General features: G+C 37.9%; 1 protein-coding gene across 4 annotated transcripts in view; it reads right to left on the reverse strand.

Annotated features, from left to right (window-relative positions):
- The window catches only part of WDSUB1 (WD repeat, sterile alpha motif and U-box domain containing 1), a 54,671-nt gene extending 37,661 nt beyond the window's left edge, over positions 1 to 17,010 (reverse strand). Inside the window, exons 1-5 of one of the 4 annotated variants that reach the window (XM_045868797.3) lie at positions 16,838 to 17,010; positions 14,124 to 14,545; positions 12,279 to 12,463; positions 10,083 to 10,175; positions 5,564 to 5,657 (exon numbers count right to left, since the gene is read on the reverse strand). In XM_045868797.3, the coding sequence (XP_045724753.1) occupies positions 5,564 to 5,657; positions 10,083 to 10,175; positions 12,279 to 12,463; positions 14,124 to 14,521 (770 nt within the window). In that variant the 5' untranslated portion in view covers positions 14,522 to 14,545; positions 16,838 to 17,010. Of the gene's footprint in view, positions 1 to 5,563; positions 5,658 to 10,082; positions 10,176 to 12,278; positions 12,464 to 14,123; positions 14,546 to 16,298; positions 16,430 to 16,837 lie in introns of those variants that run through there. The other 3 variants (XM_045868799.3, XM_064586604.1, XM_045868800.3) reach the window with 3 other exon arrangements.
- Between the last annotated feature and the right edge of the window lie 1,457 nt (positions 17,011 to 18,467).

Genomic DNA, 18,467 nt, shown 5'->3' on the forward strand with positions numbered 1-18,467 from the left:
ATTATGAACAATGTTGTAAAGAGGGGGGGGGATGATTTGAGTTTTGGAAAAGTGATCTTAAGCCTTCTGCTGCTAGTCATTACTGAGCAAGAGAAGGTTGTTTGTAAAGCCACTCCAAATTCAAGACAATAAAACTCTATCCTTCACATTTATAAAATAGATAAAATATAAACAAACTTCTTATTGGGATGAGAGAGGACACTTCCCGTCCTTTCTGGAATAAGGCTCCTGGCCTCTTCTCCCTCTCCTGCTTAGCAGAAAAAGAATGACAAATGACTAGAGAGTTTGGGGAAAGACGTTAGGTCATGTGGCCCAGCCCCTTCTGGATTTTCTTGTATCTGATCTACCCCTGCAGGGGAAGTCTGCAGTGGTCCATGCTGCCCAAGAACAGGTGAGCAAGTCAGCTGCAGATCTACCGTCATGTTACCCAGTCTGTCTTACATTTCTCTCTCATTGGTTTTTGACTCAAGAAGAGGAAAAGAAGATGCTATTTATTGAACTCTTAAAAATGAGGAATTCTGAATCTCAGGAAACAAACTGAGGGTTGCTGGAGTGGTGGGGGGTGGGAGGGATGGGGTGGCTGGGTGATAGGACATTGGGGAGGGTATGTGCTATGGTGAGTGCTGTGAATTCTGTAAGACTGATGAATCACAGACCTGTACCTCTGAAACAAATAATACATTATATGTTAAAAAAAAAAAAAAAAAAAAAAAAAAGAAGAGGATAGCAGGAAGGGAAAAATGAAGGGGGGAAATCGGAGGGGGAGACGAACCATGAGAGACTATGGACTCTGAGAAACAAACTGAGGGTTCTAGAGGGGAGGGGGGTGGCGGGATGGGTTAGCTTGGTGATGGGTATTAAAGAGGGCATGTATTGAATGGAGCACTGGGTATTATACGCAAACAATGAATCATGGGACACTACATCAAAAACTAATGATGTAATGTATGGTGATTAACATAAAAAAAAAACCTCTAACAAGGATGGGCATTTTAAAACTGATTTCCAAGGAATCCTAACTACTAGAACTGAGAATAGAAAGAGGCAGTCCTATTTGAATTATGAAGACTGATCTTGCCTGCCTGAATAGAAGCTAATATACATATATAATGTTCATTTTATCTGGTTGATCAAGATTAGTAGGGTGGTACAAAAGAAATTCTGCCAAGGGGCTAGAGGAAAATTAGAGGAAAGATGCAGAGAAAGATGGAGGGAAGAAGTTCCTACACGTTTTGCTCCATCATGTGTGATGCCATCATAGCTCTGAGAGCTAATAGAATGTGTGAAGCAGATATGAGAACCCACGTATTTTTTGCTAGCCCAGATATTGAAGAAATTAAAAAAAAATAAAACAATCCACTCTTCTACTTTTTTACTTTCCCTAAGAAAAAAATGTTATGTTAACATGCATTGAGTTTTTTTAATGAATTAAAAATATTTTAGAATTTTCTCAGTTTTATTTTCAGTAAATAGAGATATATATATAACTCATATAAGCCAAAGCTCCTTGAGGTCCTCAATAACTTTTAAGAAAGTCAAAGAATCCTAAGACCAAAACATATGAGAACCATTACCTAAATCATGGTTCAATTTCTGTACTTCACCTTTAGCACTCATCTCCTATAGCTAGGCAATGCATATTAGAATTGCTTTAAAAGTTTCAATCATTTTCCTAAATCTATACAAAGTTATAACAACATCCCAGGTCTCTATCATCTCTACAATCTATTTTTCCAGCCTCAATTCCCCTTATTTCTCCTTATAGTTATCATACATTTTAATCCACTCAAGAATTTCCTGCCTCTTGGAATCCCCTTTCTGTTTCCCAATCCTCCCATATCTGCATAAATTCCATGATGCCATTTACATGGTCACCCCATATCTATGCCTTATACAACTTCCTTAGCACACCTGACCTATAATCCCATTCCGCTGTCAATTCATTTTTCCTATGTAGCCATTTGTATTCAAATATCTTCTATCCTACTCACTTTTTCCCATTGTCTCCCTCTTTAGCATATGTATCAATTCCATCTTACCACTTTCAGTCCCAAATGGAATCTATCATTGACCAATTAACTTGTTCTTTATCTACTCATGAAGTAGGGTTTAAACATATCTCCCAATTTCCCTAAAAAGCTAAATGTTTATGTTTCACCATCTCACATTTCCAACCCATTCACTTGCCTATTTACCCAAATGAATTAAGAATATTCAGAAAAAATATATGAATGGGACCTAGAGCAACACCATATACCAAACAGTATGTAATAATGTAAAATTCCACTTATCCACAATGACTGAAAAGGTACACTTTAGTTAACATAAAATATTAAGATTGACATACATACAAGCTAATAAGGAATTATAATGCTATGAAATAGCATTTTTTAATAACAGGTTTTATAACACAAAAACCATACTGAGTTTCACTTAACACTTCTTTCATGATTCAGAAGGCAAAGGTATGTCAGATCTTGCAGTAACATCAGGATAGAGAATTAAAACATCTTCAAGGGCACACTGTCTTATACTTCTTTTTATATGCCATAATGCAACTGGCAGAGACTTGGGCCCATAAGAGAGTCATAAATACTTGCTGAATTTCATATCATCATTTTGTCAAGTAACCTCTTAAGAGTGAAATGCACAATATATCCCCCAAAACAACAGAAGGAAATCCAGTTTTGTTTAAACTTTCACTGACTTCAATTCTAGGTGAAAAGAGAATTACTATATATGCTTTTTGATGATGAACCATGAAGAGCCATGATCGTGGATTTCAATGCTATGGCCTGTGATATCAGATAGGCAAGGGTGAGAAAATCCAATGGCAGCAAGGAGAAAATATATCAAAGTATACAAATAGAATATAAAGTAACTGAATCATGCTGCTGTGTACCAAACCAATTGCTTTACAGAACAAAGTTTTGAAAATAAAAGCCAACGTTAAAATTTTCAACAGAGAACTAGCAATCATAAAAAGTGACACAGTGGACCTGAAAAAATAGCCAAATACAAATTACAGGACCAAAAAATAAAATAACACAAATTAAGGATTCACCAATGGACCAGTTTAATATAACATATCAGATAAAGCTAAGGAGAGCATCAGCAAAGGGGAAACTACTCAGAATAAAACACAAGAAACAGGAGAATGAAAAATACAGAAGAGAAAAGAAAAGATATAAAGTTTATAGTAAGAAAGTATATTTTGCATTTAATTGGAGTCCCAGATTTAGAGGTGAGAAAGGATAAAGGCCATATTTGAAGAGATAAGATTTTCCCCTTAACTGATGAATTATCATTTTATGTATTTAACAAACTCAGTGAATTCCAAAGCAAACTAAGTAAAAAGAAATCCAAATCTCGATACAAAGTAGGTATAAAAATAAACCACAAACAGAAAGTTCTGTGAGTACCCAGTGAAAAAAATACAAGTTACATCCAAAGAAGTAACAGTTAGAAACAGGTTTCTCTATAGCAATGCACAAAAATAGTAAGTCCTGACTAAACTGTGTTTATTACAACAAAGCAAGGTTGGTTTAACATTTGAGAAATCAATATAATTTACCACCCTAACAGAATAAAAGAGAAAAATCATATGATTATTTCAAGAGAATCATAACACTTTTTCATGATAAAAACAAAATAAAACCTCTTACAAACTAGAAGGAACAGAAGAGCTAATGAAGTTTATCTCCCAAAACCTACAGTAATCACCTTAATAATGAAAGGTCTCCTTTACAAAGAGGAATCAGAGGTTGGCTATTACATTATTTCCATTATCCTGGTACTGTTAGCTAGTTCAATAAGGCATAGATGATGTCAAAGGTATACTGATTAGAATGGAAGAAACAAAAACCATCAACATGTGATATGATTTTGTACATAAAAAATGCAAAAATTAAGATCCTTACAAGATCTTAATTCTGTCTTTCCATATATACATCCCTATATTAGCCATGTCTTTTATAATAGCAACAAAAAAATTAAGTGCCTAGAAATAAATCTAGAAATTTCTAAGTGCTCAGAAATAAAAGATAAGGAGAACTTCTAAATAGAAGACAATTATTGAGAGAAGTCAAAACAAAAATAAATGGAGAAATATGCCACATTCATGGATTAAAAGACTCAATATCATAAAGATGTCAATTATCCCCAAATTTATCAGACTCAATATAAGCCCAATCAAAATCCAACAGGTCTGTGTGTGTACAAGGGATAGCTGGAGGCAATCTCACAAGCTAACTCCAAAATTTATATGGAATGCCAAAATCCAGGAATAGCTAAAATATAAAGCCTTGGAAAGACAGAATGGTTTTAGAGCAAGGATAAATAGAACAACAGAATGAAATAGCAGGCTAAGAAATAGATCCACACATATATGGTCAGTGATTTCTGAAAAGGTAGCAGAACAACATGAGAAAAGATGATCTTTTCAGTGGATATTACTGGGACAACTGCATATCCACATGGAAAGAAAGAAAACTGAACTCCTACTATACTGTACATGATATGCACAAATCAAATCTGATAGGGGAAAAACAATGAAGGTTTTAGAAGATAATATGGGAAAATATCCTAACTCAGAACATAAACTGACTACACTAAAATTTAAGCTGTGAAAAGAAAAATCCACAGAAGGGAAAAGATATTTGCAACACATTTAACAAATAAGTGGCTCATATATGGAAATAGACAATATATGTAATTTCAACAACAGATCAAAGAAAAAGATAATGCAGAACAAAAATGAGCAAGAGACATGAACAGGCACTTTATAAAAGAGGAAACACATGTGACCAATAAACTTCTGAAAAGATTCTAACCTCACTGTTTTAGGGAAACACAAATTAAAAACGCAGTAAGATTAACACTTCACATCTGTAAGAATGGCTAAAATTAAAAAGACTGAAAATACCAAGTATCAAGGAAAGGCTAGGATGTGAAACAATATAGCTATAGAGGAGTTCGGCTACTTGGAAAACAATTTGATGTTACCTGCCAAAGTTGAAAATACAATTATTCTATGGCTCATAAATTCTATTCCTGTGTAATTTTCCTACAAAAATGCATGAACATATACACTAGAAGACACAGATAGATTCAATTATTATTATAATGCTCCCAAACTGAAAATAATCCACATATTCGACATTAAAATGGGTAAGTTATAGTATACACATTCAATGGAATATTACATAGCAATGAAAACCCACAAGTCACAGTTGTATGCATTAATATGAATGGATGTCCCAAACATAATGTTGACTAAGGGAAGCCAGACACAAAATAATACACATTATAAGATTTGTTTTAAGTCAGTTTAAAAGAAAAAAGTGATATTGTAGATGACCTGAGGTGCTGTCACACTAACGGGGCACCTGGAAAGGGAGGACTTTGGAGCAGAACCAGTGATGTTCCATTTCTTGGCCTGAGTAGTGCTTACACAGGTTTATATCCATTTATCAAGCTGTTCTCTTATGTTTTATGTACTTTTCTGTATATCTGTTCTATTTCATATCAAAATGGTTTAAGGAAATTAAACTAAATAGCTTACCCCGAGACTAGCATCTGCCCATTATGAGAAAAAGCACAAGCCAGAACAGGAGCACAGTGCCCATTCAGTGTACTTTTATATTTTAATTCAAAACCTGCAAATAACAAGGCAAGAAAAATTAGCAAGCTGACTGTACGTAGAATTTATATTTTTAAGTCAAAACTATTTCACTCATTTATTTTAATAAATTATCTTTAAGTGCCTAAAGAATACAAAAATGAGAAAAATCTTCATGCAACTCAGGTATCAGAATGCAGTGTGATTAAGTGGTTTCAAATGTTCAGTAATGGGTAAAGAAAATGGTGCACTCAGCAAAGGCGGGGAGATTGTAAGGATCAAGTACTTTTAAAATTTAAAATTTTAAACTCTATAAAAGACATAAAAATATAACATTTTAAACTAATCTAAAATTTTAAACCATTAAGACAATCTTGGCATCTAATTTTTAAAAATACAGAATACATACTAGGTGCCTTGCTGGCTCCGTCAGTGGAGCATGTGACTCTTTATGTCAGGGGCAAAGTTTGAGCCCCACTCTGGGTGTGGAGCCCACTTATAAATAAAATTAAATATCTAGGGCACCTGGGTGGCTCAGTCGGTTAAGCGACTGCCTTCGGCTCAGGTCATGATCCTGGAGTCCCTGGATCGAGTCCCGCATCGGGCTCCCTGCGCGGCAGGGAGTCTGCTTCTCCCTCTGCCCCTCCCCCCTCTCATGCTCTATCTCATTCTCTCTCTCAAATAAATAAATAAAATCTTTAAAAAAAAAAAAAAAGGGCGCCTGGGTGGCTCAGTTGGTTGAGCGACTGCCTTCGGCTCAGGTCATGATCCTGGAGTCCCTGGATGGAGTCCCGCATCGGGCTCCCTGCTCGGCAGGGAGTCTGCTTCTCCCTCTGACCCTCCCCCCTCTCATGTGCTCTCTCTAATAAATAAATAAAATCTTTAAAAAAAAAAAATAAATAAATATGTAATGTGTGTATATACACATTGGTGCCCCAAAAAGATCACTTTTTAAAATCTGATATCAAGAAAATATTTTCTCAGGGGTGTCTGGGTGGCTCAGTCATTAAGCATTTGCCTTTGGCTCAGGTCATGATCCCCAGGTCCTGGGATCAAGCCCTGCATCGGGCTCCTGCTCGGCGGGAAGACTGCTTCCCCCTCTCCTGCTCCCCCTGCTTGTGTTCCCTCTCTTGCTGTGTCTCTCTCTGTCAAATAAATAAATAAAATCTTAAAAAAAAAAAAAAGAAAATATTTTCTCATTCTGTAAATTAAAAATAGTAATTTATACACCTTACAATTCCAATTATATCTTCTAATACTCCTACAAAGTATAACACTAATATCCTTTTTATACTTTCTGTAATTACTGAAAATAAGTATCACAGCTATCTTAAAGCTAAATCGATGGAATTCAATATATTTTAGTGACAACCTATAAAAATGACTATTAAGAAATTGACCTGAGGAGATAAGGAAGTGAAATCTATTAATTTTCTCAGAATAAAAACTTTTTTGAAGCATTAATGGCTCTTAAGACAACAGCATTTAATTAAACAAAAAGGTCATTAGAGCAGGTAAAAGTTTTAACAAATAGAAAAGAACATATTATTATTACTAAATATACATTTTATTTCTATTCAAAAAAGAAAAAAAAAAACATGTATTTTTTATCTGGGAGAGGAGATGTGGTCACTGAATGCACCATGGAACATACAGATCAGGAACTGGCACAATCAATCAAACATAGCAAAAATGTTAACAAGTTGTAAACCACATGAAGCCCAGTAAGACTTGCAGTATCACCATAGGCTATATTCTCAAGTATAAGATCCATAAGTCTACTAACAAACAATTAAAAAAATTAGGTGCAAATGATGATAAACACTTTATAAAAAGGCTTTGATGGTGCAGGTTTATAAACTGTTATGTTTTTCAAAAGAGTCACTGTAAAAACACATTTTCCAGGCAATGCATGACACGTTTTACTTTTGAACAACTATTAAAGACATATTTAGAACATCCAATATATGACTATATTCATGGATTCTCATAAGAATTTTACTTTGGCAAGAGTAAAAGACAGGATAGACCAGCGTTCGCTGGTATGTCATTGAACACATTAAAAGAGTGACTAAATATAACCTAATAGGCAATAAATTAACTGAATTTCCACAAAGAGAAATATTTATTTCCTGATAATGGGCCCTTCTCTATACACTGGTATAATGACAAAGATTTTCTCTTTGCTCAAACTCTAGCCAGGCTCTTTTGAGCCCTCTTCTCACTAAGGCCCTGACCTTGGCCTATAAAGACTTACACTAACATAGTTTCTGACAGCTCAAGGCTGCATGCCTAGGATAACCCTAGTCCCCTTCAAGTACCTGCCTGAGAAAACTCAAGGCTGCCAATAGAATTTACTGTTCGTTCCACCAACACATGATGATAGAGAGGACCCCTGTCTCCCACTCTGTTGGGGGGGTAGGAGCCTAATCTCCCTAAGTGCCAATTAGCAAACCCAGATGAGTTTCACAGGACCCCCATCCTTCCTGTCACTGACCTCCCTCCTTATTCCCTCATTCTGCCTTCAAAATGCCCAGTCACCTCTGTATAAACTGAAGCTGAGGAAAGTTCACATTGGACTCTACTCCCTACTGCAATAGTACACTACTGGGTAAAATCTATCCTTGTATTTTAGTGTCCAGCTTTGTTCATCTTGACAATAATTGTCAAGAACAAAATGCAGTTTGTAATTTAACTGAAGCTTATCAGGTGACAATAAAGTAAGAATATTTTTAGGCATTTGAAGATGGCCAATTGACCATATAATTTCAGAGTTCCCATTAAAATGACATCAAAAGAATTAATAAAGATATAAAAGCACATCAATGAAGAGAATGGAAAGAGAGGCATCAGCAATCCAGAAACTGAAGCCAGTTTGGGGAAGGCAGAAAGCACATTAACTGAGGAGGTAGCATAGAGGAGTAACAGCCCAGGGCACAAAGGGAGGGGCGACGGCCAAGAAGAAAGTTAATCTGCCCTAGAATACCCCAAAAGACTTAGGACTATCACCAGCTAGGGAAAAGGAAAATCAGAATAACACAGATATCAACCTGAAGACAAAGAAGTGAGCAAAAAAGTCTGTTGATGAAACACTCGGGGTCCACCTCCAATCCCTCCCTCATCCCACCCACACATAGCATGTTGCACAAAAGCCAGATGCTTCTCTACAGGCAAAACATTTCTAGGGAAAATAACAGCTTTCTGGGGAGCTCCCTGGCAGCTCCAGGGCAATTCTCTAAGCCCCTAAACCTCTCCAGTAGGGGCCAACAATCCACTTCCTTATCCTAAAGGAAAGCCAGCAACAACAAACCACTATATGAACAGAGCTTCTAAATATCTTATTGCCTAATTCTTTTTTTTTTTTTTTTTAAGATTTTATTTATTTATTTGAGAGAGAGAGAATGAGAGACAGAGAGCATGAGAGGGAGGAGGGTCAGAGGGAGAAGCAGACTCCCCGCCGAGCAGGGAGCCCGATGTGGGACTCGATCCCAGGACTCCAGGATCATGACCTGAGCCGAAGGCAGTCGCTTAACCAACTGAGCCACCAGGCGCCCCCTTGTTATTGCCTAATTCTTAAATGTCAGTGGAATAAATATAAGGATCACCAGACATCTGAAGCAGGTAACCATATGAAAGAGAAAGATCAGAGTAAACAAAAAAGACTCAAGAGCAAACAAAGATAATCAGGAAACAAGAGGGAACAACAAAACAAAAAGCCTCTAACCGATATCCTGAGTTTTGAGATGATCTTGCATTCATAAAACAAAAGGAGGACACTGAAAAAAAGAAACCGTGAAAAAGATGAACTTACAGAAATTGAAAATATGATGGAATAAAAAATACAAAAGGTTAAAAGATAAAGTTAAGGAATGTTTCTATTAAGTATGAAGAAAAATAAAGAGAGAAATGTGGTGGTGGTGGGGCGACATATGGAATGAAATAAGGAGTTCCAACACTCAATTAATGAGAGTTATTAAAAAGAGAGGAAATGGGGAAGAAATTATTAAAGAAATAACTTAAAGGAATACTGTTTTCCAAAACGGAACAATGTAAGTTTCTTGAGTGAAGGATCACCTGAAGGAATAGTGCATTATACAGAGGAAAGACCTCCCATGCACTGTCAAAACACAGTCACTACAGTGAAAAAAATCTAAAATATGGTGGTAAAACAGTATTTATACAAATGGAAAACCACCAAGAGTTGCAAACAGATAAAGTGCAAAGTGGTTACCCCTGGTCAGCAGGAATGTGGGTGGTGGTGGTGTTGAGGTCATGATCAGCTGTGAGCATCCAATTTTTAAATCATGTATATGTATGTAATTACTCTGATTAAAATTTATTAACACATACTTTTATAATCAGTTAGATATCCAGAGTTCCTTAAGTAAAAGATTAATTAAAACAGAAATTCCATCTGAATTGCAAATAATTTTAGAGAACTACTGGTTGAATACATACATACCTAAGATATGGGTAAAAGAAACCACCCAAATTTTGATCTGGCAGTCCTGACCACATGATGCCAATCGGAAAAAATGAAGACCTTGCTCTCCATCTAAAAATGTAAATTTGTTAAAAATAAATACACAAGAATTGATAAAACATTTAAACCAAAACATTTTCAACTTCACATATTGAGATCTGTTAATTCTATCTATTCATTTAAACCATATTCAAAAGAAGTATTAACTAAACATAAACCACAGAATGAAATGCGGATTAAAGAATTTATTTTAAACAAGGTGCATCAAAGGATTATAACCCTGGCCACTGAAGTTACTACAACAAAATACCTTTTTATTTACCTTCCACTAAGAATATAAACTCAAGGCTCTATGGGCCGAAATTAACTCATTAAGCCTGGGGCATCCTCCAACCCAATTTTAGAGTCCATAAGGCTAGCACTGATGGGAAAAATTGAGGAGAAAAGTTATGAGTGTTAAATGTTTCATTATTCCCAACTTAACATTTTTTTTTTAAAAGGACATACCCACTTCTTAAAAGCTTAGTCTAATGGCATAAATCAACAGGAAGAGGGCATGGAAGGTCTGCATTCAGGACCCTCCCAGATCTCACCCTATATGTATCCTTTATAATAAAGTTGTAATTGTAAGTATGGCAAAAAAAAAAAAAAAAAAAAAAAAAGCTTAGTCTATAATTCACATGGAATAATAATGAGAGATTTTTTTCCCCCCGTTTGATATAATCAAGACAAAGGCTGGAATTATATAAATCCAAAATAACATTAATTCAGTCTCTTTTATTTGGTAGAAATTATACAAGTCAGGGAAAGTAATCAGTAAATTTGGTGTCACAAAAAATCCACTAGTTTTTAATGCTGAGAAAATTTCAGTGTATAATTATATATACACTAGATAAGTTCCTAAATATTTGTGGCTAATGTAAATATTGATATCCTCAAGTCAATTTTACATGAGTTCCACCTAACATCATAGATGCAGTTTCATCAAAGGAAGTTTCGGCACTGATACATACTAAGATACAATTATGTGCCTAAGAGCAGGGGAGGCTCATCTGAAGTGATTTTTTTACCTGAAATCTAAAGGATAACTAACAGTGAACCAGGTGAAGGGTCCACATGTAAAACCCTTGGAAAAATCTTAGAAACATTCAAGGAACGAAAGGAGGCCAGTGTTGCAAGAGAATGTCTGAGGCCAAGTGTGTGTTGAGAGGAGGCAAACAGAATGTGTCTGGTACTTACAGGCTTTGTGTTTTGGATTTGCTATTTTATACCTTACCTTAATCTTATTTTAATCAGCCACTGATGGGTTTGAAATAGGGGAGTGCCAAAACCATCCTGCCCACCTTCTGGACCTGAGCTGTCCAATAAGGTAGTCACTAGCCACCTGTGGCTACTGGACACTTGAAATGTGGCTAGAACAAATTTAAACGTGACATAATATACACACCAGATTTCAGAAACCTAGTACCAAAAAAATAGTAAAATATCTTAAGTGTTACTATCAATTATTGAAATATTTTATATATGAATAAAATAAATTAATTTTACCTACGACTAAAAAGTCTTGTATCTACAATGTAGCTCACGTTATATTGCTAATAGGACAAGCACGGTGGTGTAACAGGACTTGAGGCAGCGAAAGCAGAACTTTCACCCTTACAGAGGATGAAATAGAAGAGAGCTTCCCAATTTACTGCTATCTACTTAAAACCAAGAGTCTGTCTATACTCAGGAGTTTGTATTTCTGACTGTGTTGTCAAACATCTTAGTTTACAAATTTAGCTTTTGGAAGATTAAATCAGTAAACGGAAATTTTAGCTTCTGTTTCCAATTTTTTAAATTTCACATTTCTCTTTGAAGATCAATATACCGTATTCTAAAATCCACAGCACAACCAATAGGGTTAGGTGCTCTAAGTTACCATATTCAAGGAATCCAGATCTACTATACAAAGTTGAGTCATCCCCAACACATATTAAAGAACATAATTTTCCCTTATATTTCTTCATGATTTCATTTTGGTCAAGATAAAGGACAAGAATGATTCCTTAAAAGGAATGAATTTAAAGGGCTTCTCATTTATTAAAGATGAAATGAAAATGAATAAAAGAATTAAAAGTCATACACAAATTACAAATAGGAATTACCAGAGCTTAAGAGATTAAAATAACTAACCAGAAACTGGCTGTGAAGAAAAATCACAGCAGGTAATTCCAAGATCATGTGCTTTTTCACTATGTAGACACCTCATTTTATCATCCCACACTGTTAAATCTCCACATGAAGAGCCAGTGACAAAGAGGTTTCCAGTTGGAGAAAATGCACAGGCCACCAAGGAGCCGTCCTTAACGCTACCGCATCTGAAATAAAAGCAAAACAAGGGCAGGGAAGGAGCTTCATTTCATTTCAGAGGATCTTTTACTTTATATTACAATTTCTAACAGCAACTTGCTAGAGTAAAAACAGGAAAAATGGCTATCAGAGAACTAGAACGGGCAATAGATGTCTATAAAAATATCATATGCTATAAACTGAGATATGCTTTTCCAAAAAAGGGGTTTAAACATTATCTTAAGTAATATATTCAAGCCTAAGCTATACAGATCCAAACCAAAGTCCATGTATCTTCATGTTTTTCCGTATGGCAAGTCTGTATGAACACATTAAAATCTACAAAACTTAACAAAAAAAGCTCTGACAACCAAAATATCAACTATAGTCACACATTTTTTAAAAACCTATTTTTATTGGAAAGCATGTTATTGGGGTCAAAAGTGCTTTCAACTTTTGTATTAAAATCACCCAGAAGCATCATCTTCAAATATAAAATATAAATAAAATATAAATATAAATTCTTTATGAAAAGAAAATGCTGTGAACAAGTTAAAATTATCTTGGGAAGATAAGGAAGCAATGTGCTGACAATATTAATTTTAATTTTCTCAATTAGGAAAAATAAACTGGTAAAAGCCTAATAATTAGTGCAGGGTCCCATGCAGGGCTTAAATCTACTGCAGTGTTATCTTTTTACAGCATACATTAGGGAAGTAATGGTAGAGAGGCAGAATTCATCACCTGATAAGTGAAAAAGAAAATTTCCTAGTTGACAGCTATATTTCATTCACATAAAAAAAACTTTAAAGAGATTCCATTCCTTCTGAGCTCTTTAAACGGTTCATTAACGCCACTTAAAACACATCACCTTCTTCAACACACAGACCTAAATCTAATGAGCAACAGTTGTTTACCAGCTGGCATGTGCTCTGAATGGTTCAGGGGCAGGAGAAAGTGTATTGGGCTATTTTACTTGGTAACATTTAAAAGTTTGTGGTGTTTAATGTACTTAAGGTCACTGAACTGTACACTTAAAAATGGTTAAAATGGTAAACTTTATGTGATATATATTTCACCATAACATACATAAAAGTACATAGCTTTCATGTTGGCAAGTTGCAACAGGACATTGCCAGTATAAATTAATTGATGTATTTTCATCTAAAAGGAGTTTTTTCAGGTGGTTTTTTAAAAAAATGATAACACAACACCACACTTATCACAAGGTTCTTTCTTCTGGGGTTGATCATTTGCCCAGCAAGAATCCTAGTCAGGAAACAGCTGTGTTTCTCAGGTGAGACTTATCTACCATTACTCTATTACTGCGAACGCTTTAGTCATGAGTGACAAAAATAAAGCCTAAAATTACTGAATCTTATTCAAAAGACTATTTTCTTCATCTAGCTCTTAAAGTAGAAAACCATAAAAGTCTAACAAGATTAACCCTTATTTTATAAGAGAAGGACTGGAAATTTAAAACTCGCAGGGCCAAGAAAATCTACTACAAAAACCATATTAAACATGTTTTTATGACCTTCAGAAGACAGGTCAAAATGTCTTTTCTTGTGATATCTGAAAATTATCTGCTCCTTAAAGTCATCAAAGTATTCTGCTTTCTATTTTTATTTATTTTTTTGGCAGACTTGTTAATAGGGTTAGAAACGGAAAGGGTTTAAGTATTCATACCTATATAACTTGTATGTCTGGGCATTCCATAAAACAACCGTTCCATCAGCTGCCCCTGATACCAAACAAGTGGAGTCTGGGGAAAACCGGCACACCCTCACGGGGCTACCAGTGGGCTGTTCCATCACGGCCAAAGTCTCTCCAGTCTGAGTGTTCCATAGGACAGTGGTACCATCTGTTGAACAGGAAGCCAAAACATGTCCTGAAGGGGAGAAACAGCAGCAGTGGACAGCATAGGTGTGAAACTTCAATGGCGAGTGGGGCAGCTCGGTAAAGTCACTTAGGGAGTACAGGCGAATTGTTTTGTCCAAAGAGCAAGTAGCCAAGAGGGAAGAGGAGAACGCACAGCAGTTGACATCATCACCGTGATCGGCTAACGTGTGAATTAGTTTCACCATGTTCTTTATTTGAAGTAAAATGTCCTGCAATTTTTAAATAAAGGTTACTTCATCCTTAGAATCAAGTAAATGTAACTCAGATCCATATAAAGAGTCAAAATCAATTTAAGGATTTGCTCAAAGCTCCTACATTCATATTTTTAAAGGACAAATTATTATACCTGAGATAAGAATAATTTGGAGAGAAAACATCGATAAGACTATAAAGTTTAATGATGATCACAGTCACAACTGACACACCAATAAAGTTCCATTAACTCCTGAAAAAGAACCTTGTCAAATAACTTCAAACTGATTTGACACTGAACACCCAAAACATTGGGTATTTATTTCACCTCTGAAGCCTTTCCCTCAACTAATTACTTCTCAAAAATGCCTCATTCCAGATCTGCTAATCTCAACTCAAAAAGATTTTCCACTCTTAACAAACTGTCTCGGCTGCTCCTTCCACAGAACGGAGCCAAGGCTCTACAGCTCTGCCTTTGAGATGCATTAACTGTCCCGTTCACTCATAAAAACTAAGAAATGGTTTCATTCAAAATTTCAGCGGCAGTGCTGAAAGCTCCCATGTCATGGTCGGCCACCTTGTTTGATAAAGAACAAAATGGTATAAAAGATTCGAGGTGAAGAACCAGTTTAATAAATCCAAGGAAACCAAGAGAAGGAAACCAAAGAGAAAGAGTGGCAAAAAAAAATGAACATAGCCAGACTGCACTTAAGAACAAATTTACATTAAAATCCAAACCCTTCATCACAGCTTACAAAATGCTGTATGTTTGATCTGGCTCTTGCCTGCCTACTTCTCAGATCTGAAGTCCCGCCCCTTCCCCTTTCCCTCATTTCCTTCCAGCCTGCCTGGTCAAATGGATTCCGTCTTCGATCTTCACAAAGCTGTTTTCCCAGGCTGAAATTCTCTTCCCTTTGCTTTTGGGATCCTATTTCTCAATCAGATCTCAGCTTCAGTGTCCCCCCTCAGAAAGGGTTTCCTAGTCTAAAGAGCCACCCTCCAGGCTAATATATCACCCGGTTTTAATCCTCAGTGTAGCAATTACCACCATCTGATGTATTTATTTGTCTCCCCACCACTAAAATGTAAATTCCAAAGGAGTGGAGATCCTGTCCATCTTGCTCATTTCTGTATCCATAGTACATAAAACAGTGTCAGACACCTAACATGCTCAAATAAATATTTGATTATTTTTTTCCAAATCCACTTGAGTTCTACCTCTAAATTTCATATATGAACACAATATAAAATGATCAGAAGACTTAAAGCTACCAATACTTAAAAAATCCAGCAGTGGAAAAATAATGCAAAATGAAACAATAATCGGCCCTGAAGGAATAGGTATACTCTTAGATTGTAATTCATAATCCCTTGTTCCAATGTTATTTGCAGAACTCTACAAATAGACGGAGCGTATCTTTTCCAATATTTATTGTATCCCAAAACTTCAGCCTCTTTTTTCCAAACATAAATTTCAATAACGTCTAAATAACACGCAAAAAACAAAAACAACCCACGAAATGTCCTGGTGGATTGTCACCTATATTACCGCACGGAAAACAAGCAAGATCATGAGGTCTTTCTGAAGAACTCCCAAATCCCAACTGTGCAAGTACACTAAGTAATCTTGCAAACAAACTTTGGCTTCCACAGCCTTGTGGCACTCAGCTCCCTTTGCAGTTCTAGACCAAACAGCTGGAAGAACAGAGACATAATCACTTAAATGAACAGTCTGTTTTGAAAAGCACTCTCAAGCCTACCACCACCTGCCTCGGGGTGTGGGCATCCATTCAGCCGTCACTCTGAAGGCTCAATCCCTGGGCCGGTCAACTTGCCGGTGTCGACACACGCATCCCTATCTAATCCAAAGCAAACGGAAATGTGCCCCCAATCTCCCCAAATAAAGCCCCGCGACCTACGCCCCCCACACGCAGGGACCAAAGGTGTACCCCACTCTTAGAGCCGGCCGGGCCTCTGCGAACTGAGCCACCCAGGCGGGCGGGCGGACAGCTGACGGGGAGCCGGGCCTTTCTGGGCGGCGGCACCCGACCGGGCCCAGCTGCGGCATCCACGCAACGCCCGCAGGCCCCGCCCGGCCTCCGGCCTCCGGCCTTCGGTCCCCGGCCCCCGGCCCTGGCCGCACCGCCGCGCCCCGCTCCCGTCCAGGTCCTGGCTGACCCCCGTCGCGCGCTTGCAACCAGACTGCGAGAACCACAGGGTTCAGCCACCTCGAGTAGGGCGGCACCCCGAGTAGGGCGGCACCCCGAGTAGGGAGGCTCCCCGAGCTGATCCCAGCCGTGATCTCCCACCTGCCGCCGCCGCTGCTCAACCTGCCCACGGATGCGGCCACGTCCACCTCGAAGACCCAGGGCGCGCGGGATCCGCCCTCAGGTGCCCCCGGGCGCGCGGGGGCCACGTGACGCGCAGGTGAGGCGGGCGGGGCTGGCAACCGCTGAAACCCTAAGAGAAAGGAAACAGGCCCCGCCCCCGAACACGCCCCGCGCCAGCGCGCATGCGTGGCCTCGCACACCCCGGCTGCGGGCGTCTCTTAATTTTGGCCCTACATCAGCCTGACTTCAGTTTTGGGAAGAATCTTTATTTGCAGTGTTTTCCCAGCTGGGGAAGCTGAAGTCCCGAGGCTTAGCGAGTGCCTGAAATGTGGTTTTTAAAGGTGGCATTGTTGTTGCCGCTCAGGGTTTTTGAATCTCCTTCCTCTCCGGTATTTCTCCCCTGTATTCTGTTCTCCTCGGACCTCCGTGATTGCTCTTTTCTGTTTAGGCTAGCTCTGTCCTCAGCGGTCCACAACCTGGTGTTTTCTGCCATCATCTTTGTACTAAGGTTTCCCACATCTCAGGGCAGTCTGCTCGCCCCTGAATCCGAGGGCCCTGTTCATTGAACAGAAACCAACTCATAGGTACAGAAAACAGGCAGGTGGTTGCCAGAGGTGGGGGATGGGCAAAATATTGGAAGGGGATTAAAAGATACAACTTGCAGTTATAAAATAGGACTCAGGGAGACAATGTACAGCGCCCAGCAACATGGTTGTGCCTCTCTCTCCACATTCTTGACAGACTAATATTTAATATTCACTAATTTGATGAGCAAATTGGTTATAATATTCTTTAAACTATGTAAAAGAAACTCCTGCCTACACATGCCGGTCGTTCAGCACAGAGACCTCGAGGCCGATATGGTTAGTTTTAGGGAAAGGCAAGTTCAGAGAGGGAAGCCTCCCTGTAGCTGGTCTCTAGTCTAATGAATTTGCAATTTATGAGATGTTAATTAAAATATCTCGCCAATATACTAGAAAAACATTTTAAGAATTTGTAGAGATCTTTGATCACATAAGTGAACTGGCTATCTTATTTTACAGAACAGATTGAGTGTCAAAATTTTTGGAACTTTAACTTAGAATCTTAAAGATTTGTATTTTATGCATTCTTTGTTTTATGTAACTGTGGTCAATAGTTAATCCTTATCTTTAATTTCCAATTATCTTTAATTTCCAATTATTCTTTTTTTTTTTTTTTAAAAGATTTTATTTATTTGTCAGAGAGAGAGACCGAGAGCATAAGCAGGCTCCCTGCCGAGCAAGGAGCCTGATGTGGGACTCATCCCAGGACCCTGGGATCATGACCTGAGCTGAAGGCAGATGCTTAAGGGACTGAGCCACCCAGGAGTCCCACCAATTGTTCTTTGTAATAGTGCTACTTAAGGAATATAGAAAACCATTTTACCTTTTAAGAAGATTTTTATTCATTTGAAAGAGCAAGCGAGTGCGAGAGCACATGAGCCAGGGAGAGGGGCACCAGGAGAGGGAGAAGCAGACTCCCCTCAGAGCAGGAAGCCGGAAGTGGGGCTCCATCCCACGACCCCGGTATCATGACCTGAGCTGAAGGCAGATGCTTAACCAACTGAGCCACCCAGGCACCCCAAGAT

This window comes from Mirounga angustirostris, unplaced genomic scaffold (genome assembly GCF_029215605.1).
Source record: "Mirounga angustirostris isolate CCGP_5_RB_7025 unplaced genomic scaffold, mMirAng1.0.hap1 SCAF_3, whole genome shotgun sequence".
Lineage (NCBI taxonomy): Eukaryota > Metazoa > Chordata > Mammalia > Carnivora > Phocidae > Mirounga > Mirounga angustirostris.